Source organism: Takifugu rubripes, chromosome 18 (assembly GCF_901000725.2).
Source record: "Takifugu rubripes chromosome 18, fTakRub1.2, whole genome shotgun sequence".
In the NCBI taxonomy this organism is placed as follows: domain Eukaryota; kingdom Metazoa; phylum Chordata; class Actinopteri; order Tetraodontiformes; family Tetraodontidae; genus Takifugu; species Takifugu rubripes.
In genome coordinates, this window is record NC_042302.1 from 103,290 (window position 1) to 124,775 (window position 21,486).

The 21,486-nt window shown below is 46.6% G+C and overlaps 2 protein-coding genes across 7 annotated transcripts; one reads left to right on the plus strand and one right to left on the minus strand.

Annotated features, from left to right (window-relative positions):
- Window positions 1–2,550: 2,550 nt before the first annotated feature.
- On the minus strand, window positions 2,551–9,218 carry lmo3 (LIM domain only 3). Of its 3 annotated transcripts, XM_029825668.1 has the most exons (6): window positions 9,076–9,197; window positions 7,798–8,833; window positions 7,484–7,697; window positions 6,700–6,825; window positions 4,206–4,350; window positions 2,551–4,138 (listed from the first exon to the last, which is right to left on the minus strand). In XM_029825668.1, the coding sequence occupies exons 3-5, from the start codon at window positions 7,687–7,689 to the stop codon at window positions 4,245–4,247; spliced, it is 438 nt and encodes a 145-aa protein (XP_029681528.1). In that variant the 5' UTR covers window positions 7,690–7,697; window positions 7,798–8,833; window positions 9,076–9,197; the 3' UTR covers window positions 2,551–4,138; window positions 4,206–4,244. The 3 variants fall into 3 exon arrangements, with proteins under 3 accessions (XP_029681528.1, XP_003972675.1, XP_029681527.1); XM_003972626.3 differs by lacking the exon at window positions 7,798–8,833 and having other exon boundaries at window positions 9,076–9,218; XM_029825667.1 differs by lacking the exons at window positions 2,551–4,138; window positions 7,798–8,833 and having other exon boundaries at window positions 4,159–4,350; window positions 9,076–9,218.
- Window positions 9,219–10,060: 842 nt separating this feature from the next.
- Window positions 10,061–19,799, plus strand: arhgef39 (Rho guanine nucleotide exchange factor (GEF) 39). Of its 4 annotated transcripts, XM_029825664.1 has the most exons (11): window positions 10,122–10,164; window positions 10,312–10,393; window positions 10,683–10,854; window positions 11,369–11,463; window positions 12,401–12,521; window positions 13,489–13,607; window positions 14,224–14,294; window positions 15,949–16,077; window positions 16,777–17,006; window positions 18,857–18,945; window positions 19,199–19,799. In XM_029825664.1, exons 3-11 carry the CDS (start codon window positions 10,705–10,707, stop codon window positions 19,266–19,268), a joined length of 1,074 nt encoding a protein of 357 aa, XP_029681524.1. In that variant the 5' UTR covers window positions 10,122–10,164; window positions 10,312–10,393; window positions 10,683–10,704; the 3' UTR covers window positions 19,269–19,799. The 4 variants fall into 4 exon arrangements, with proteins under 4 accessions (XP_029681523.1, XP_029681524.1, XP_029681526.1 ...); XM_029825663.1 differs by lacking the exon at window positions 10,312–10,393 and having other exon boundaries at window positions 10,061–10,164; XM_029825666.1 differs by lacking the exon at window positions 10,312–10,393 and having other exon boundaries at window positions 10,122–10,240.
- Window positions 19,800–21,486: the final 1,687 nt, after the last annotated feature.

Here is a 21,486-nt window from a genome sequence, read left to right on the forward strand (position 1 = left end):
AAAAGATCAACTAAACAGTCATGCTCCCTGTGGGGGTGCAGTGAGTCGGCCTGGGACAAGATCATGATGACACTGACACTGGATAGTTTAGGGGAATCTGGGTTAAACTGCTCTAACTGAGATTCTTGCACCCTTGTACTCACAGAGCACCGTGTAACACGGTGGGAGCCTGAACTAACTGGCTTATGCACAGAGTGTCGGCTGACTTTTATTCAGCCTTGAATCCCGACCCAAAATCTCCCAAGTGGACCAATTAACTTTGGGACTGCTGGACTAACCGAGGGGTTCCTAAAATGAGCATGTGTAAAAAGCTGAAAAGGGGAAAACACCCGCTCCATGAGTCCCTTTGCCATCATGAATTTGAGAGAATTTGTGTGGTGATTGGCTCAATATACACTGCTCACAAAAATTAAAGGAACACTTTTTTTATTGGGCCTGGCATGAATTGAGTTAAACCTGTCTGACAATTTTCTGGTTGGTTAAGCAGCTGAGGGCCTCGTTAATCAATTTCAGCTGTATTGGTGTTCATGGAATTAACAACTAGTGCACTTCAGTGGCAACAATTAGAAAACCCTCAAAACAGGACTGGTTTTACATGTGGAGGTCATTTCAAGTTTCTCCCTCTTGATCTTTTTTGGCTGGTTTTCCACTCGCGCTGATTTTGGCTTGCGTAATTATCTCTACTGGCAGTATGAGGCGATTCCTTAACCCTACAGAAGTTGCACAGGTTGTCCAACTTCTCCAGGATGGCACATCCACACGTGCTGCAGCAAGAAGGTTTAATGTGTCTCCCAGCACAATCTCCAGAACATGGAGGAGATTTCAGGAGACTGGTGGTTATTCTCGGAGAGCTGGACAGGGCCGTAGAAGGTCCTCAACCCCTCAGCAGGACCGATACCTGCTCCTTTGTGCAAGGCGGAACAGGCTGAGCACTGCTCGTGCCCTACAGAATGACCTCCAGAGGGCCACTGGTGTGAATGTCTCTACCCAAACAATCAGGAACAGACTTCATGAAGGTGGCCTGAGGGCCCGACGTCCTGTAGTGATTTTATGGTGTCTACACAATTGAGCCCTCTGTAGGCTGAAAACGTTTATTTCCATTAAAAGACTTGGCATCCTTTTGTTCCTAAGACACTGCCCTGTCGTTATTTGTATAGATATCCAACTTCATATTGAGATCTGATGTATCTAATGTGTTTCTTTAAAGTGCTCCTTTAATTTTTGTGAGCAATATAGTAACTTCCCATCCAAATTCTAGGGGTTCCAGAAGGTGAAGTACCATTCATTTAAGTTTCTTGGCAAGTTTCAAGTCCATAAGAATTTAAGCCGCGATTGAATCTATCAACACGTTAACTTTTATGGAGAGCACTCGAGACAGTAGCTCCACCTCAGTAAGAGGGCAAAATTCACAGTTACCAAGAACCTCCTCTCCAGTGGCAAGGCTGGCCTTTTATTGGACAGGTCCCCAGGAATTTTCCCTGTTGACCATAATATATGCACCTGTCCTCCTGCAGGCGTCGCTGTTGTTCTGAAGATAATGTGGCGCACCCTAGCTACATGGGCTCTGCCTGCCCACCAGAGGGTGACGCCGCCACAGGAAATGATAGGATACCTGTTTTGAGGTATTTGTAGATGCACTCTCTCGCTCTCTCAGGTGGTTGTCAATCTGGCTGCTCAAGGTAATGAAAGACTCCAGGTCAGCAGGGTGCTCCACAGAAAAAAGGTGGTCCTTAATAGCGATGGATGAGCCGTGATGGAAGGTATCAAGAAGGGAGGGGACCTTCCAGCCACAGGCTGCTGACAAAGTTTGAAATTCAAAGGTGTAGTCAACAACTGGAAGTTTACCGTTATCTAGATCAGCCTGGAAAGATGAGAGATTTCATGTCATTTCCTCTTTATTTATACAGCATCTGTTACAATCAAAATTGTCTCAAGGCCCTTTACAGAATCCCAGGACCTGACCCCCAACAACCAACAGTGGCAGGAAAACGGCCTGAGCTGATTGACCAGTAGGACTCCATCTGTAAAGATGTCCAAATGGAACATGTTGAAGAAGAAGACTTGGACATTCTCTCTCATTTGTTGAATATTGCTCAAACTGAGTATTTACATTTATGAAATGATCTTTCTTTTGGTGGTGGCTTTTTTAGCCAGGCAGTGTTGTCATCTAGGCTGTCAGGAGGTCTTCCACAGCAGCCCAACTACTGGTGTCATCTTATGCTGATGGAATCAATCATTGGAGACCATCGAGATGCTGACAACCAAAAAGTGTCCTCTGCCAACGTAAACAGGGAGAAGAGTAAAGCAACGCATGTTGGACAGTGGACAGACCAATAATTGTCAATAACTTGGTCACTTCGACCCTTCAGCTCCAGTCATCCACAGAGCTGTGACAACACCAGGGATGTGTATCTTCAAAGAGCCGCTCTTTGGAAATGGCTTAGTCACTTTTCAGGTCCTGTCTTCTGCCAGTCAGAGGTCCAGATTAAGAGAGGCCAGCATCATGAAGCTGGACGATCTGATGAAGTTTTCCATCCCTCATCTTGCTGACCTAATAAGCATCAAGTCCAGCAGGGTGCTGCTCCAGCAGATGGAGGAGGTCTGAGCTTCCCTGCCAACAGCCCTCAAAGCATTTCCTTTGGATGCTTCTGTATCTGAACTATGGTACCTTCGGTGGCTGTCCGTCCATCTGTGGGACAGTGCCAGCCTGAGGAGGACAGGCTTCTGTCTCGGAAAACTTTGAGACTGTTGGAACCTAATGGTTCCTGCCTTTTCATCAGTTAAGAGGAGCCTCATCCAAAAGGTGCAGCCCATTCAATGACTTGCCGAGACCTTCAGTCCGCAGTTCTTCACTTGCTGGATGAGTAAAACTGTGCACGAAACCTCAGTGCTACATATCACATTTTGCTTTTGGAGCCTCGTGCAACCTGACGACAACAGACTGAGTCCGGTTCAATCCCCACATGCTCAGAGACCGGCGGATCGCCACGCAAATCGACTGCTCTTCAAGCCATCAGAGATCGTGATGTTTACATCAGAGCTGATGGGAAGTGATTTGGAAAGAATTATAGGTGTTTCAATGAGGTTTCACAGCTGAAGCTGATCTGAAGGGTCCTAGGAGCCCTGTGGTCCTAGGAGCTCCACCATTCTGGAATAGAGGAAGACTGGTACAGCCTGGACCCCACACCTGGCTGTCCGACCAACCTGGGGAGGATGAGCAACCACTCCAGTTCTCCTGAGCTCCGGTTATCCTGCACATAAGAGAAGGTTCTTCAAGGTTTAAGGGCTTTGCTTTTCCCAACGACTCCAAGAGAACCGGATGCAGCTTGAGGATCAGTTATCAGCATGAGCAACGGCTCCTGTGGTGAGAAGGTCAGTACTGAACCTTCTGCTGAAGCTGTCCTCACTCAGGTCATCTGGGAGGAAGGTTCCAAAGTGCTGTTGGAACAAAGGAAATGTTCCCCTAACATTTCTCTTTGTCCGGGTTCATCAATTAAAAGTCCATTTTGAGAAGATGAAGGCATGCATGACCCCATGACCCCAGTTACTGTTCAGATGTGTACGTTTGGTCCATAAAGTCACATTCACAGTTTTAACAAATGTTATTCAAAAATAAACATCTGATGACCCTAAAATCTAATAACAGCTGAGCATTTATGTGGTCCACAGTCTACAGGTGAGTACGAGACAGCAGCAGGGGACATAATCTTCATCATCATCGTCAACATCTTCACCATCGTCTTCATCACCACCTTCGTCATAGTCATCATCAGCATTTCTTTATCAGCTCTTATTCACAAACAAAAACTGTCCCTCTTCAGTTTTTAATATTAATTAAAGTCTGTGAACATGATTACTATTATTATTAGGATCATTATCAGATGATACAAATGTGGGAACCTTAAAGGTACACAAGAACTTGAGGGACACACACATACACACATCGTCTTGTCCAGATCATTTGGAGTGATTTAGTTTGGAACACAGTCCCGATGCTCTCTGGGGTATTTGGGAGGTGTTGAGTAGCAGCAGGGGTATCTAGCCCTCCCTGCCACACTGGCGTCTCTGCAGCTGCTCCTCCTGCCGTCGCCTGTCCTCCACAGCCCTGCCTGGATGTCCATGAGGAGGGCAGCTCAGCCTGAAACGAGGCGCTTGTGCTTTTTTTGGTGTATCTGTTTATTTACTTGGCGTGACTGTTGCATTACCCTCCAGCAGCTCTTCTCTTCTTCCATCTCCATGCTAGTTCAGCGGACATGAGGAGCGTAGCCTTCCTTCATCATCCCATCTTCATAGTCTGTCTGGCAAAGGATCAGGTTGTTCTTCAAGAAGAACTTGTCTCCAACACAAAACCTGGACAGATGAAACAGTTGAACAGGGCTTTACATCACCATGGCAACAGAAACCTCCTGCTGTCCAGCAGGTGTCCTGGAGCAGGCGAGTCACCAGTTTTTACAATTTGAGTGAAACCTTATTCAAATTCATACCACTCTAGGAATACAAGCACAAATCAATCATCTTGCCAGGGACGGAGCTACAGGCTCACCAAAACACCTGAATCTACAGGTGAATGCAGGTGCCACCCCAGGTGTTTGAGAGAAGGTAATCGTGTGTCGCTGTAAAATTGAGCTTTCAAACTTTAAACTACAAAATTGTATGAATTTAAATACCAACAATATGCCTGTCGTGTTGTATTGTGAGGAGCTTTTGAAGAGCAGGCAACAGTTTATGAAGATAGGAGATCATCAGAGTAGCAGGACATTGCATGTGGCGCCCCCCCAGGAGTTGGTGGTGGGACCATTAGTGTTTACCTTGTGTATCAATGACACAGACATTAGCTTCTGTCAGTAATCACAAGAGAAATAATATGGCTTTATACTAACGAGTTCATGTTGAATCTGAGGAAGACTGGAAATCAGGTAAGGATAGAAGAGGATAGAAGATTTGACTTTAGAAAAGGACAGGATGTTTTCTTCCTCCGCTGGTACAGAACAAACCAGTCCACCCTCAAATTAGATCCAGCCTGCTTCCCTATGATGTCGCCTCACGGATCACCTGCATCCCAACACCTGCTTCAGTACAGAGAAAGCCTCTACAGGCAGGAACACAGCTTGGCCAGGGCTCCCTATAGTATCCCGTAGTGGCCAACATCTATATGGAAGAAGCGGAACCCAAGGCACTGACCTCCTTCTCTGGAACTTCCCCCAACCAGCAGTTCAGTTGAATGGATGACATATGGGTTAAAATCAAGATAAAACGAGTGGAAGCCGTTACCGACCACCTCTGAACATCAGGATCACTCCTGAAGGTGTCAGGGTCAAGAGCTTTTGGTCTTCCTGGACTGTGCAGGACACACTGAAGCTGACAGAAGCATCAATGCTGAGAGGTCCAGAAAGAGCACAGACATGGACGGACATAGTGTCTTCATTTACTCCATCATCCTCTGCGACACAAGCTAGGTCTGATCCAAACCCTCAGGGAGGGAGGAGGGGAAGGAAAAGAACCACACGAGGAAAGGTGTGGTTCTCCTGGTTGGGCCTTTCTTAAATCCACAAAGAAGAACAAAGGTGAGATGAATCAGAAGCAACACAGCAGCATTGTCACACCCAACATTGCAGGTAGATCAGAACAACACTGCATCCCTGTTCATTTCAAACCTGGAACACAGTCGAACAGATACTGGTCCACCAGGACAAAACACACCATCCAGAGCAGTGAGGACCGTCCAGATCTGGCCCTGACCCCTGACGACTCCCCTGTGGATGCCCACCCTGCTCACACAGCTGAATTGCACCTGGTGTTCTACCTGTGCTGCATTTAAATCTGGTTCCCTTGTCCACGTGCTGCCACTTTCTCCTCCTTCCTGCTTTGGTAACTGTCCTCTACTGGCTGACAGCACCTTTGTCCAGCCCTGCTGCCACATTTGCTTCAATCAGCCCGAAGATTTTCTTCATGGATGAATTCATTGTGTTTGCTGATTTCCTTTGGCGATAAAAAGTCCTTCTGAACTGTTCCCAGTCTTGGCCTGCATTGTGGGGAGAGCCTAAAACCAACAGTGCTGTCCTGGGAGGGATCCTGTTCCAGGACATTTCACATCCAACATCACATGATGACCGAGATGATCCACACCGACAATAATGAAAATGACCACAAACAACCAGAAATGACAGCCTTCCCTGAACCAGTGCAGAACCAAACTGGGGTTACATGACCTGGTGTGATCCCAGAGTTCTGGGCTTCAGCCAACCTGGCCTGAGGTACTTGAGTCTTGGTCTCTGCTCAACAATAAGTACAACAAGTGTCTCCATATTTCACTTGGGAAAGGGGGACTTGTGCACCAGAAGCAACCAGGTCATTTTTATGATCCATTCATTTTAACGGTCTTCTAGTATTAGGAATTAAATGATAAATCTATTAATTGTCTTCTTTTCAGCAGAGAATCAGAGCATTAAAGTACAAAACACATTTAACATTAGCCTTTAGCTTTCCAGGAGTCGTGCTCCTCCTCACAGCAGGACAGCTTGAGACCCCTGAGAGATGTGGTAGACCATGAAAGGATGCATCCTCACCATGAACATAAATCATGTCTACAGCTACGGTGCGGTGCAGCCTGACTTCTTGAACCCATCTGAGCTGCTCAACCATGTAAGAGTGATGTAATCCAAGGGTCTGCAGCTAAGCTAACGACGTAGCGGTGCTCACCTCTGACTGCAGAGCTGGCAGGCGAAACAGTCCAGGTGGTAGACGTTGTCCTTGGCCCGCATCACCATCTCAAAGGCTGGGATCAGTTTGCTGCATGCCGCACAGCTTCCTGTGGCACCAAACAACCTGCAGCACAGACACCGTGCACAAGGGAGAATGCACGTGGCTTTAGCTCTCTTTGTCATACACACACCTACACACATATGCATTTGGAGGGTGTTAGATTTCAGTGGTTTCAGCATTTTGGTGCCAGTCTGGGCAAAGCAGAAACTCCTTCAACACCTCAAAGGCCTCCTGCTGATCCTTCCAAGTTCTCTTCGCTGCAGCTCGCCAACCTTCCTCAGGAACACCCCTGTTGCTAACTAGCTGTGCTCAGCTTGCACTCACATTTCCTCCCCATTCACATACATTAGCACTGGGGCCTGGTCAAACTGCCAGATTAGCATTGGGACCTAGCTAAACAAGAGCCATGCCCAAATGCCCTTCACCACCAATGTTGTGACTTTTTTGTCCTCTGTCATGTTATAGAAGCAAACGGTAGTTCTAAAGCCAGTTTTACCAAGCAAAGGTGTCTTTTTATTCAAATAAAGGCATCGCTCTACCCGACAGCAGGCTACAGTCGCGTCTGCGGCCATTTTTGGAGGTGAGGTCAGCCAGTCTGGAAAAAGCTGCAACCTTCTCATCTGAGTCATGTTCATTATAAAGTGTCGTTTCCGATCTCGATGGCACATGAAGAGAGCGGCTGGAAGAGGATCTGATGTCTGGTGTACTGTCACGCCCTTACCGCAGGTAGTCTCTTCGGCAGAGGATGAGGTTGGCTTTGGTGTAGAGGGTGGAGCCAACCTCGCCCAGCCTGCACTCGCAGCAGGCACACTTCAGGCAGTCTTCATGCCAGAACTTATCCAAGGCCTTCAGCAGGTAGCGGTCCTTTATCTTGCGGTTGCAGCCGGCGCAGCCTTTGGGCTTGGTGTCCGGCTGAACGGAGAGCATTTGTATTCCTGGAAGGAGTGAACACAGACAGCTTCAGACCTCAGGGAACACTCACCAATGTTGGTGTTAGCAGTGAAGGGCGCTGTCGGCTCCTAGCCCAGCATCGACCTGCAGAGCTCGATGGAAGACGACTGAAGCACCAAAATCCAAGAACCCGAACCACAAAGTATAGAAACAGCGAGTGATCGGGGTTTTCTTTGGTTGTCCTCAGTCTTCACCGCACTGGAATGTCCAGGGGGTAACACACGGTTATGAACTCCTGCATCCACCCGCAGGCCTCACAGGGAGCCAAAAAACTCCTGGTCAATTCTACTTCCTTCTAGTGCAACCACTACTTTAAGTTCAGAAGGGGGTTGCAGCAAACTCAGGGAGCCTAAAGAACGTAAGAATGAGAGGAGGAGTGCAGAGAGGAACCATGGGGACTCCTGACCAGGACACTGGTTTGGCCCTGGGGGTGTGGCCACAGCTCGGTATTGTCTGGCCTGAGCTGGCTCTGGAGCGCTTTTGTCGGCCCAGAGAAACAGAAACAGACAGGGGGTTAGGGCAGGTGGGGGGGGGGGGGTGCACCTTTTGTCCCTCACTGGTCTTCAATGCCTCCAAATACACTCAAATCACTGCTTTATTATAGGAATGTCGAGAAAACAGGCAACCATGTCTTTTCCCATCTGCTGTCAAGCCAAAGTCTTCCAGGCTGGGATCAGCAATGGTGCTGAAGAGGCTGTTGGGAAGAGCTGCAGGTTGGCTGCAGAACCCTCCCATTTCCTCACTCATCTTCACATTAAAGCACATTCCAGTTCAACAAATGAGCAGCTGGCTCAATTGTCCCGGCGTGGTGGGTCTGTTGATGTGCTAATTGGCTGGATTTGTGTTGCCTGCTGCGCCTCACGGCAGCCTGGATTCCTCCAGCCTGGACGCCGCTCCAGGGTCCCCCCTGCTCATCACAACCCCTCATGGACCATCTTAATGTGATCAAAATGATGTGATTAAGTGAGGTGAAGACTTCCCTCAGCCAGCAGCAGCTCATTTCCAGCAGATTCAGCAGATATTTCGGGGCTCCCTGTCCCAGTTTTCCCTGTTGCTCACAGCTCGGTTCGCTCCGCTGGCTTCAGCACCGAGCACGATGGGGAGCCGAGCCCGGCTGCTCCTGACAAAATGGGGAACATTGATTCTATATGTTTAAAGACTGTTGCCATGCCAGCAACGCCCTGACAAAAGCCAGATGGGAGGTTGACTCCTCCGCCGCGAAGGAGGTGCGAACGCGGCCATCAGCTGTGCCGTCAGCGACAACACGGACAATGGATCCACGTTACCAGCCTGGATTTGATCCGCGCACGCCACAGTACAGAAAAAGAGTCTCTTTAACATGCAAACGTGCCAACGTCTTACCGAAACTTCTGTCCCTCTGCTGCATCTGTGGAAACAGTGTGGGTCCAGGCAGCAACCGTCAGCAGGCAGCTAGAGACCAGGCTTTGTTCTCCGGGAAGCAGCCAGCAATCCGTCTGCAGGAGGGGGGGAGCGGGGGGGTGCAGAGATGGAGAGGAGAGGAGACCCCGGCAGCCTCGGCCTCTAGCAGCATAACTAAGATATTAACCTAATAATTAGACAATCCTCTAAATATGATAATTATGTCTAGGATAATAACTGGGACTACAGAATTACTGACAATAAGCTTTTTCAAAGAGGAAGGTTTTAAGTCTAATCTTAAAAGTAGAGATGGAGTCAGCCTCCCGTACCTGGACAGGGAGCTGGTTCCACAGAAGGGGGGCATGGTAGCTAAATGCTCGGCCCCCCATTCTACCCCTAGAGACTCTGGGGACCACAAGTAGACCAGCATTCTGAGAGCGGAGTGGTCTATTGGGCTGGTAAGGTGTCACTAGCTCCTCCAGGTAGGATGGAGCTAGGCCTCTGAGGACCTTGTAGGTCAGAAGAAGCATTTTAAAAATTATTCTAAATTTAACAGGCAGCCAATGAAGAGACGCCAGTACAGGAGTTGTGTGATCTCTTTTGTCAATACCTGTCAGAACTCTGGCTGCAGCATTTTGGATCACCTGGAGGCTTCTTAAAGAGTTGATAATAAAGAATTAAATCCATTTTTAGCATTGTCTCCGGCCGCAAGCAGAAAAGTAGCTGATTTCAATTTCTAACCAGGAGGTACACCTTCTGGCTCCAGGAGGTTTTCTCAGAGATATCCTTTGAGATATATATTTATAAAATCAATTATTTATGTAAAACAGGGGTTCAGCAACGATTTATTGGATTCTACCTACGTGTATTATTAATATTATTATCATCGTTATTATTTTGCCCAGCAATATTAATTGAAAAGTTGCATTAAATTTACTAATAATAAATAATAGCTTTAGTTTTAAGGACCGCCCCGTTTCCGGTCAGACTTGCTCGCGCGTCAGAACGAGACCGGAAAACGGAAGCCCGGCTGCGAGTGCGCCTGATTCAAAATACCAACGTCCCGACGAGGTAGGCAGGGTGTAAAATGTGCTTTTAAAAAACGTTTTCAAAGGTTTTCTCAATTCGTCGATGATTCTCAGACACGGTATGAAAAGGGCGTTGGCGTTGTAGTAGTAGTTGTTGTTGTTTTTAGTTGTTTCCTGAATATTTTGGCAGGATTCTCTTGGGTTTTCCTTCGCTTCCGGTGGAACGCGACAGAACCTCCACTGTCAGAGCAGGAAAAGTAGCAGGAAAATAGGTGAAGTCGTGTAAAAGAAACCAGCATTTCGTTGTCTGTTGTGTAAGGGATCTACTAATTAATTAATTAATTCTGAGTGGCTGTCTCAGTGTGACCAAGGATGCTTCCAGGCCTCCGCACTCCCTTCGTCCTTCTGTACTTGGGTTCCTGTCTCTTCTTTCTCCTTCACTTTATTGTGGCTTTGGTAGAATCCCAGGGAACGTTCTGAGAGCCTGTACTGACCAGCCTGCTAATGTGAACCCTGAATTACCTTATTCATGTCTGCTGCCTCTTTTTCTTCTTCCTCCAGCGTCCTTGTTTTAAGCGTGAGCATGAGTTTTGCACCGACCTGGTCTGGTCCCACTGGACACACCAATATCCAGGATCAGAGGGAACGCTGGGAGAAAAAACACAGCCTGACAGCTGTGGAGTTGCTGCAGTCAGAACGGAGCTACTGCCAGCAGCTGGAGCTGGTGACCACTGTAGGTGTTCCTGCACTGGGACTCCCATTTTCATGGTGAAAATCATAAAGCCGTGATTCATTCTAGCTATGAATCCTTGTGAAGTCAAAGCCTTTTTAAAACCTTTTGTGTCACAGTAAGAGCAGGTGAGCTGCAGTAGAACCAGGTTATCTACAATTCTAATTTAGGAGTTATTTAAATCTACTGCTGCTGCTATAGCCACAGTTTGTTATTCAATGATAATTTAATGAATCCACATCAGATTCATCTATTTTAGATCCCATATGTGTTCAAGCAGTTCAGTCATACAAATCTTGTCTGGCTTTAGCAAGTAGAAGCTGCTCTTCTCTTTGGGATGGTATGAACATCTCATGTTGGTGTCCTGGTGTCCCAGATCTCAGGAGGTTAAACAAGCTTCACCTCTCAAAACTGTCCTCTAATGTGCAGTTTTAGGGTTCAAACACAGTATATAGCACATTTATGTAGCTAAGAACACAGCCCGACCTTGTCTGACTCTGCTCTCTGCATTCCTCAGTTCTTTGTGAAGCTTTTGATGGCCAAAGGAACCCTGAAAAAAGACATTAAAGAGAGGATCTTCAGTTCCATTGAGGCCATTTATTCAGTAAATCAGTAAGTCTCCAACGATTCATCTGCTCGTGATGTTTACTGCTGGGCAGGGCTGTTTTACTGAAGAATGATTAGTTAAAACTATAAAGGAACATTTATTTAGCTTATTAGCTGAATGAGCAGAGGTGGCGGTTCCCTGTAGCTGTTTAAATGCCATTCTTCAGCCTCATTATGGCTGCAACTGAAGGTGTGGACGGGTGAAAGGTTCTGGTTCAGAATATTTGATAGAGCTCCCACGGGTCATCTTATCTGGGCTCATCTTTATCCAGGCGCCATCTCCACGCTGTCCATGCAGTGTTGCCTTGGTGTGTCAGCCAGGAGAGTCCTGGGATGGCGAGGTCACCTCAGCCATTTACATGCCAGATGTATAGCTCCGTGTCTTTAAGGTTTCTCTGTTATTACCGGAACATTCAAATCCAGCAGGAGCAGGAAGAGACTTGTGTGGGTGTTTATGTGTACATTTGGTATCTCTAAGAGTAACACCTGCCCCCCCTGTGGGTGGGTGGGGGGAATAACTGCTTTCAGACTGAAAATGAGCACATTGACACAGGATTGTGGAATGCGGGTCAACCTGCCTCGGCTGAGCATTTGGGTATGTTCACAACGCCAGCAGTAGCAGGTCTGCCCCCCCCGCTGGAGGGGGCGTGGTTGGTAACTTCCTCCCTACCATAGGTCAACAAGGTCATCATTCAGTACACAATGTAACATCCCCTCAGCTTTCCATCACCATGAGACACCTAAAAGGTCAGACTCCCTTGTGTAGTGCTACGAGATTATGGACTCTGTCAGTTGCCTTTAGCTCCCAAACCGTCACTGTGAAATGAGAGGGGATTGTTTTAATCTTTATGAGTACAATATGACTGGTTTGGGGTAATGTGGGCCTCTGCTGGTGTGCAGAAAAAGTAAGTGTTTCTGTTTTTCCATTTTTCTGTCCCTGTAGATCGCTGCTCGTCAATTTGGAGAATGGTTTTTTGGGCCGAGGTTTTGACCAGTTCTGTTCACAGCTGCACCACTACTGCACATATGCAGACAACATCTATACGGCCGACAATGTGCTCAGGGTAGGACCACAGCCCCACATATGGTCTCATCACCTGTAACAACAGTGTGTATTTAATGGTCTAAATGCACCATAGTGTTACATGACCATTTTAGTCATTTATCAGATGCTTCTGTCCAAATAACTCACAGTGAGGAGACAATCAAGCCACATAGTTAGGAGCCATAGCTTCCGTTACATTATTAAATCCATCATTCTGTCTCCATGCCAGTATCTTCAAATGGAACATGAGAGGGAAAGTGTGACTGAGGTTCAGATGTTTAGCAATCGTTTGACTGGATTTACACAAATGACCATATAGGTTTCATGTTCTCAACGCTATTTAGAGCACTTTCTTATAACACTGTTCAGACGGCTATTATAAAAACTACTTGTGTCAATAACACATCTGATGATCTTTTGGCTTGAGCTTGTAAAGGAGATGAAAGTTGGCAATGAGAGCTGGCAGTGTGAGTTGGCGATGAGTCGGTGATCCCTCCATTATCTGTTCTGGCCCTGATTAACAGTAAACTGTGGTTTATTCCTAATCAGGAATAGAACACCCCCAGATCAGCATGAAGAATTGAGTCACCAGCTCATTTGGTGGTACCTTGCTCAAGGGCACCTTAGCAGTGCTCTGAAGGTGTTCTGGCTCCTTCCCCTCTACCAGAACACCTTCCATGTGTTGTCTTCAATGGGGTTTGGTGTGACGCTAGTCTGATTACAGACATTTTCTGGTGGTTTGCCCACGTTGACCGACATTGTTGGATTAGGGTTAGGGTTGAAGTGGACCCTGGTGAACAGGGTTAAGGTTTAAGTGTACTCTGGTGAACAGGGTTAGGGTTGAAGTGGACCCTGGTGAACAGGGTTAAGGTTTAAGTGGACTCTGGTGAACAGGGTTAAGGTTTAAGTGGACTCTGGTGAACAGCCCCTCTGTGCACATCTCCCAACGATTCCTTTCATTCCTACTTGTTTCTGCATTACCATAGATACAGCTGAGGAAAAACAAGGCCTTCAGGCGTTTTAAGAAGCTCCAGGAATCTCGACTGGAGTTCAACAACCATAAACTTGAGGACTTGCTTCAACTCCCGATTCAGCGCATTGACCAGTAAGACTTGCTGTCTATTTCTGATGTTACGCCCACAGTTCCCAGAAGGTTGAGAGGCTGTAGACTCTACAGTGTAGAGAATGCTTTATAGTTTCATTTGCCTCTTTTTTTAAATTTAAAACACTTTTAGCTGAAATCCTTTTAATGAAAGGGGCTGGATCAACCAAGTTTATTATTAGTATAGATTATATTATGAATAAAACTCCGCTTTGGCTGGTAATAAAACATGAGTGTAAACATGAGGAGAATAGTGTCCAAGCTTTAGTGGACGTCTACTGTCAACGATTGGAGAAACACCATGGTTGCTGTGAGCAATGAAAGGTCCCTTTGGAAGCTCCTGACCTAACTAAAGGAGCTGGCGTAGCCACAACCAAAGAAGAAGGGCGTGCAGTCAACCTCTGAAATGTAGTGATTTGCAGCTCATGGGATCCTGTCACAGTGGGGGGCATCAGATGTGTCACAGATGATGTACCTGCAGGATGCTCAGGTGTTCAGGAGCCTGGGGGTGGGTGTTGGGGATGTACCTGTTGTACGTGTGTGTATGGAGGGAAATGATTAGGAACTTAAGAACTTTAAACGCTGACCACACCATGATTGCTATCTTGTCCCATTTCAGGTATAAACATTTCTTACATGATCTTGCGGCTAACATGAGTCCCAACAACCTGGAGTTTGAGCAAATGTCCCGTAAGTCTCTTCTTTTATTGGGCTGCTTTTAAGCCAGGTTTGTCTGCAGTGACATTATTCACATCAGCAGTGACATGGTAACACGCCCCAGGTGATCATTAAAACCAGTTTGCTGGACTTTTTGTTTTCAACCAGACTGGTTCTGTTCACCTAACCCTGAATGATGATGTAGTTTATAGAGGAATGCTGGCTCTGACTGCCAAGGAACCCACACACTTGCTACCAATCACAGCAAAACAACAAGAAACACAGAACAACTAACAAAAGAACCAACTTCAACAGTCGCTACAACTAATGACTAAGACAGAAAGAGATTATTACAACAGCATATGACATTAATGATAAACAACCAAAGGCAGACAACAGCAACAATGGAACCAAGCACACAGTGATCTACATTTACCACTCAATGGACCTTCTGCAGCCAAAGTCTGTCCTGAAGGGTGGCTGTGGTTTTACTTATGGTTGTAATTGTGGTTGTAGCTGTGGTTGTAGTTTTATTTTTGGTTGTGGTTGAACTTAGAGTTGTAGTTGTTGTAGCTGTAGTTGTTGTTCTAGCAGTGGTTGTAGTTATGGCTGTAGCTGTGGTTGTAATTATGGTTGTAAAGGTGGTTGTGGTTGTAGTTATTGTTTTAATTGTGGTTGTAGTGGTGGTTGTGGCTATTGCTGTGGTTGTAGTTGTTGTTTTAATTGTGGTTGTAATTTAAAATAACAATAATTGTTTAATGTTTATGTTGCAATTTTATTTCCATTTTATTCTAAATTTATGTATATATGCTTATAATGCTTATATATTATATATATAAAAATATATATTCTATATACTGTATATATATATATAATATAATAATATATATATATAGTAGCTGCAGTTGTTTTTGTAGCTGGGGTTGTAGTTGTGGTTGTAGCTGCAGTTGGGGTTGTAGTTGTGGTTGTAGCTGCAGTTGGGGATGTAGTTATGGTTGTGGTTGTAGCTGCAGTTGGGGTTGTAGTTGTGGTTGTAGCTGCAGTTGGGGATGTAGTTATGGTTGTGGTTGTAGCTGCAGTTGGGGATGTAGTTATGGTTGTGGTTGTAGCTGCAGTTGTTTTTGTAACTGGGGTTGTAGTTATGGTTGTGGTTGTAGCTGGGGTTGTAGTTATGGTTGTGGTTGTAGCTGCAGTTGTTTTTGTAGCTGGGGTTGTAGTTATGGTTGTGGTTGTAGCTGCAGTTGTTTTTGTAGATGGGGTTGTAGTTGTGGTTGTAGCTGCAGTTGTTTTTGTAGCTGGGGTTGTAGTTATGGTTGTGGTTGTAGCTGCAGTTGTTTTTGTAGATGGGGTTGTAGTTGTGGTTGTAGCTGCAGTTGTTTTTGTAGATGGGGTTGTAGTTATGGTTGTGGTTGTAGCTGGGGTTGTAGAGGTGGATGCGGTTGTTAATTGCATATTGTGATTAATCAGACAAGCTAACCAGGGCTAATTAATCTATACATTTATAGATCTGAAATAGACCTCCAGTCAGCTTCAGTGAGAAACATGAGGTGATGAGGTTGTTGTCTTTCTCCTGACTGATCACAAAAAACTTTTGAACTAAAGTCTCAGCTGTCAAATCTGTTCCATGGAAACAGCTTTTTATCAGGAGATGTGCCCTCAAAATTGACACCATGTCTTTGTGGAGCAGGAGCAGCCACTACAGTCGGTGGTGTATCCCAGCGCATCCAGAACAACGCCCGTCACCATGACAATCACCTGCAGCTTTGCCGGGTGCAGAAAATGATGAGAGGCCAAAAGACAAAAGTGCTCGCAAAAGGTTGGTGCCTCTGATCACATATTCCCATTGATGATCACACAGGCAGAGCTAGGACTGGTCCCTCAGACCGAACCACCACTGCCCCCACAGACAGACCTAGAACTGCCCCACAGACTGAACCACCAAAGCCTGACTCAACTGAGGTTCCACGTGTGTTGAGTAGATACTACTATGTTAAAGCCAACGACGTCACAAGAGCAACGAGTTTCAGGAAAGTCATACTTTTATACGAACCGTAACCCTGCAACAGCGACAGTGGGTATTCCTTTATCCATCAAAATAAACCACAACTAGAGGGTGAGAGGAGGGCGGTACCCTGGTTCAACAAAGGTCATTTGCTGCAGCGGGACCTGACCAGCTCATGCTGACATGGTCCACCCTGAATTCTACTGGGGGTTTCTGAAGACCTTCTGAGACCATCTGTAAAAGAGTTAAAGCTGAAGCAGAACTGGGTCCTGCAGCATGACCATGACTCAAAGCAAAGCTGTAAAACCACCAAGGATAGCCGAGAACTAAAACCCGGTGAGTCCTGAAGTGGTGGAGATCCCAATCCCACTGAGATGCTGGGGGTGACTGGAAACAGGTTGCTGAATATTTAATGGGGTGTCCTAATTCATTTGACTGTCATTGTCTTGGTTGGGCTTATACAGTAAATGTAACATGTGTGAAGATCTGATTATGTTCCTCTGTGTCTCTCAGGGAGGTGGTACGTCCGTGAGGGCTGGTTAAATGTGGTTCCTCCTAAAGGCACAGGCACCAAGCCGAAGATGTTCTTCCTGTTCTCCGATATGCTGCTGCAGGCCAAGCGCTGCAGCTCTCTGCTCCCCACCAGTGGAGGCAGCTTTGTGGGCCAGTGTGCCTACCCCCTGCTGGACTGCACTGTGGAAAAGGTGTTTGGTCACACCAGGAGCCAAGGAGGCCTTCTCAGCGTAAGTCCGTCCAGCAAGCCTCTGTGGCCCAGTTCACACTGCTGTCCCACAGCTGTGGACGCCTCTCCTCTCTGGATGGCTGTAAACGGATTTCCTGTAGTGTCAACAGCACAAATCCGTTTTCAATGATATCTGTGATTTCACGATTGTGACATCAGTGTGTTCGTGCCTACCCGTGCACTGTGGATTCAGGGAACTCACAGCCTGTGGCAGGGAGCAGCCTGTAGGACGTAGCAGCCTGTAGGACGGAGCAGCCTGTAGGACGTAGCAGCCTGTAGGACGTAGCAGCCTGTAGGACGTAGCAGCCTGTAGGACGGAGCAGCCTGTAGGACGTAGCAGCCTGTAGGACGGAGCAGCCTGTAGGACGTAGCAGCCTGTAGGACGGAGCAGCCTGTAGGACGGAGCAGCCTGTAGGACGGAGCAGCCTGTAGGACGGAGCAGCCTGTGGCACACAGAGTGAAGGTGACCCCGTTACCGTGCCAATCCCGATCCCGCTCTGGAGGGCGGACACATCGGGGTGTTAGTGGATCACTTGCTAACTGCTGTGTGATCACAAGCTTCAAGGTCAGATTTGAGCAAGCAGTCAGATGTAACAGCAGTGTGAGCGGGACCAAAGCCTCCGGGTCCTTTAGCAACATATAATGGGCCCTTTTGTAAGTGGTCGAACATAAATATGCATTTGTGTGCTTTTAAGTGCTCTGTTCTTCTCTAAATGAGGGCAGTCGGTCTGATTGCCTCATCTTTATTCACTAATGCACAGTCCCAGGACCTGACCTCCAAAACAGAGGAAGAAGGACAGACACTTGCAGATGTCAGTGAGGTCAGAGGTCAGCAGCTAACAATTCTAGTCCAGGAGGGAAAGGTGTGAGTGATGGAGAGAGTTGGCGGTGACGGTAAAGAGCAGGTGCAACCGTGGCCCAGGACGTAAAGAGACCTGTCAGTGGATCAGGTTTCTGGTAGGTGAGACCTGTAGCAGCGTAGCTACGATGATGCTAAAGAACCTGACAACTCTGGGATTCTTTCATTTAGCTACTGTGGCTTAAAGACTCCAAAGAGCAGGAACTCTTTCAGTCTGCCAACAGAAACTGGAACTACCTTGTGTGGTTTGCAGATTAAACCCACAACGGTCAACTAGTCAACTGGCTCAAAGTTTGATTCTTCCATTTCAAATCAATTTCAGTGACCCCTTTTAGGGACAAAGAACGTACCTGAAGGAGCTTCACCGAGGAGGGATGGACCTGAATCAGGATAGGGTTAAGGTTAGGGGTTGGGGTTAGGGATATTCAGACTCTGGCGGTAATGTGCATGTTAAGTGACATACATGTACGCATTGGTGTACGAGTGATTATTGTTGAACTGGCAGCAAGTCATGGACCCTGACTGATGCAGTGAAGAGCTTCTCGTCTTAAATAACCATTAACAACAACTAATCACTTTCAGAAGGTTGGAGCAGAGAAAATATTTGAGACCATTGTTGGAATTACTACATGTGGGATAGTCATTTACTGTTACTATCGTTATTATTAATTACCATTATTAAAGATGTGATAGTGGGGAACATTAATTTGGGAGAAAAGCTCCAGTAGAACTCAGGGAAAGGACTGAACAGCCGTGGAGGCTTATGAAGACCAGGCCCTTAAGCCAACGACTAACTTGGAGTTATCTGCCAGTCACACTGTGTCTCCAGCAGTGGGGATGTGGGTCAGAGGTCAAAGGTCAGCTGCTGGTGAACCCCCCCAAAAAAGAACTAGACAGCCTCTGTGAAAGCTGCTCCTCAGACAGACAGACGAGGCTTCTGCAGCCTCACATTCCTAATAATGATGAGCAACTTTGCTTCCTGCTCTTCACAGCTGAACTTCCCCAAAGCCAAACTCCTGCTGATGTCCAGCAGCCAGGAGAACATCAGCGACTGGTACCACAGCCTGAGCGCCACCATCAGGTGAGAGTGACACTCCATGGGGACTCATGCCCAGGTCAGAGGAAGCAGTTTAGAATGTGACAATTGGCCAGGGGGAGGCCCCTTCCAGCAGGATCATCAGCCCACCTTTACAACCTTACTGGAACCAGAGAAAAAGGAAAGACCTGCTCCTGGGCCATGGGAATGTTTTGTTTTAAGTTATTATTTTGAATTTTCTTGATTCCATGGAATGAAGCTGGAAAATGAGCTCCCTTGTTTGTGTTGCCTGTTTCAGCAAGCTGCAGTCCAAGACTGGTCCACCGGAGAGCGGCGTGCTGACCTCCGTCCCTCTCAGGGTCCAGTAACCACAACAGCATCAGCAACCCTCAATCCTTTGTTCTCCACCTGTGTCCGAGCCCTGATGTTGTTTGTTTCCACTCACACACGTCCAACCCTGCAGCATTGTGGTTCCAACCACTAGGTGGAGCTCCTTGGTGAGCCCTAGAGTTGACCCAAGGAGTAGTGATCCAGCAGCTGGTTATGCATCTATGGTGGCTGCTTTTAGTCTTTATTGCAGCAGCAAAGCATGGACTCTTCAGAGCTTTGCTGCATATGACTCAGCTAAAGTTGATATAATTTATGCTCATTTACACCACAGCACTACTATGAAGAGCATTTTGCTCTTCTGCTTGCCTGTGCGGACAACTGAGGTTATAAAAAGACTGTAGTCATGGCAACAGTCCCACAGTATACCCATACTAACAACAGAAATATACACTAGTTTTTCTGTCTAATCAGAAACATGCTCTCAACATATACGCTGCCTTTGTTAAATGTTGCTCGCTTGCTTATTTCAGCCACTTCCATTATTAAAAGTTGAGCTTTTACAATTTCAAGCGGTTTGTGCTGGTCTGTTGGTGTTTATCAGGTTGTTTTTGTGGCAGATTAAGAACCTACGTACATGGACTATTGGTGCCGGGTATGCCAGTGAGCATCTGTGACCCAAGACAGCCTGGTGGCCTCAGTGTCTTGCTAAGGGAGACATGGCCAGGTGGTGTTCAAGGGTCTGGATCCAACCAATCACCTAACCCTTTAGAAAGGGGGAGATCAGAGCACGATGGTCTATCTGGAAGATCTTTAGTGCTACCTAAACCAGACATACATGTACACATTGGTGTACGAGTGATTATCGTTGAACTGGCAGCTAGTCATGAACCCTGACTGATGCAGTGAAGAGCTTCTCATCTTAAATACCGTATTTTCACGACTATAAGGCGCACCTAAAACACTGAGATTTTCTTAAAAATCGAGGGTGCGCCTTATAATATGGTGTGCCCTGTGTGTGGACTGAGTTCCAAAATCTGCTGTGCGCCTTTGGTAGGTGCACTACGGTAAATGCTCTGCCAATCGATTAGCGGCACACCTCCGCGTAAGGATCCCCTAAAATGGCGCCGGTCAAGCGAGACGCGTACGAATAAGGCTTACTTTAAACTGCAGGCCATCGAATATGCGGCTGAAAATGGCAATCGAGCAATCTTAGTGTTTTCGCTTTATGAGGAGGCGGCATCTCTCCATACGCGCGAGGACAACTGTTGCGCAGCGGCTGCCCGCGGATTACCAGGAGAGGACGGCCGCGACAAGATAACCGCGCCCAGCCACATCACCAACATGGATGAGATCCCTCTGACTTTTAACATCCCTTTGACCCACAAAGTGGAGAAAAAGGGACCAGCACGGTGATGATACGCACAACGGGGCACGAGAAGTCGTCGTTCACTGTGGTTCTTGGCTGCCATGGAAACGGACAGAGCGCTGGATGACGGAAGGCGAACACTCCTTCACAAAGACTATGAGGCAGCGGCGGGCAAGTTATGCCACCATATGCGGGTGGATTGTAGACGCATGGGCTATGATACCGTCTTCATGTATTGGAAGAGCTTTCACTAAATCAACGCTGAACCGGAACCGGTCGGTGAGTCCGATTCAGATGATTAAGAAGAGGAATTTGGGATGTTGGACATTGAAATAGTGCAGCTGTTTAATTCAGATACAGAAGATGAAAACTTTGATGGTTTTGTGGCAGAAGAATGAATATTTTGTTCAATAAATGTGTCGAAACTCACTGTTTTACTTCCGTTGTCATTTTTTACTGTATGTTTCAGCATGCGCCTAATAATACAGTGTGCCTTATGTATGTTTTAAATACAGAAATAGCACCCATAACTGAGACTGCGCCTTTTAATACAGTGCGCCTTATGTATGTTTTAAATGGTCTTGAAAATACGGTAACCATTAACAACTAATCACTTTCAGAAGGTTGAAGCAGAGAAAATATTTGAGACCATTGTTAGAATTACTACATGTGGGATAGTTATTTACTGTTACTATCGTTATTATTAATTACTGTTATTAAAGACTGGAAGGCTAGTGGGGAACATTAATTTGGGAGAAAAGCTCCAGTAGAACTCAGGGAAAGGACTGAACAGCCGTGGAGGCTTATGAAAACCAGGCCCTTAAGCCAATGGTTTTAAAAGAATACCTAATTAAACAGATAATATAATAAATATTATAAAAAGGTGAAAG

What these genes read in the sequence shown, in the direction of transcription:
- lmo3 (XM_003972626.3), bottom strand. Translation starts at nt 9,100, where the DNA reads ATGCAGCAGAGGGACAGAAGTTTCG. An exon ending in TGCCGAAGAGACTACCTGCG is followed by an intron (nt 6,826 to 7,483) that starts GTAAGGGCGTGA and finishes TCTGTGCTGCAG; the next exon opens with GTTGTTTGGTGCCACAGGAA. An exon ending in TGCCAGCTCTGCAGTCAGAG is followed by an intron (nt 4,351 to 6,699) that starts GTGAGCACCGCT and finishes TCATCTGTCCAG; the next exon opens with GTTTTGTGTTGGAGACAAGT.
- arhgef39 (XM_029825663.1), top strand. Translation starts at nt 10,705, where the DNA reads ATGAGTTTTGCACCGACCTGGTCTGGTCCCACTGGACACACCAATATC. An exon ending in AGCTGGAGCTGGTGACCACT is followed by an intron (nt 10,855 to 11,368) that starts GTAGGTGTTCCT and finishes TGCATTCCTCAG; the next exon opens with TTCTTTGTGAAGCTTTTGAT. An exon ending in GCCATTTATTCAGTAAATCA is followed by an intron (nt 11,464 to 12,400) that starts GTAAGTCTCCAA and finishes CTGTCCCTGTAG; the next exon opens with ATCGCTGCTCGTCAATTTGG.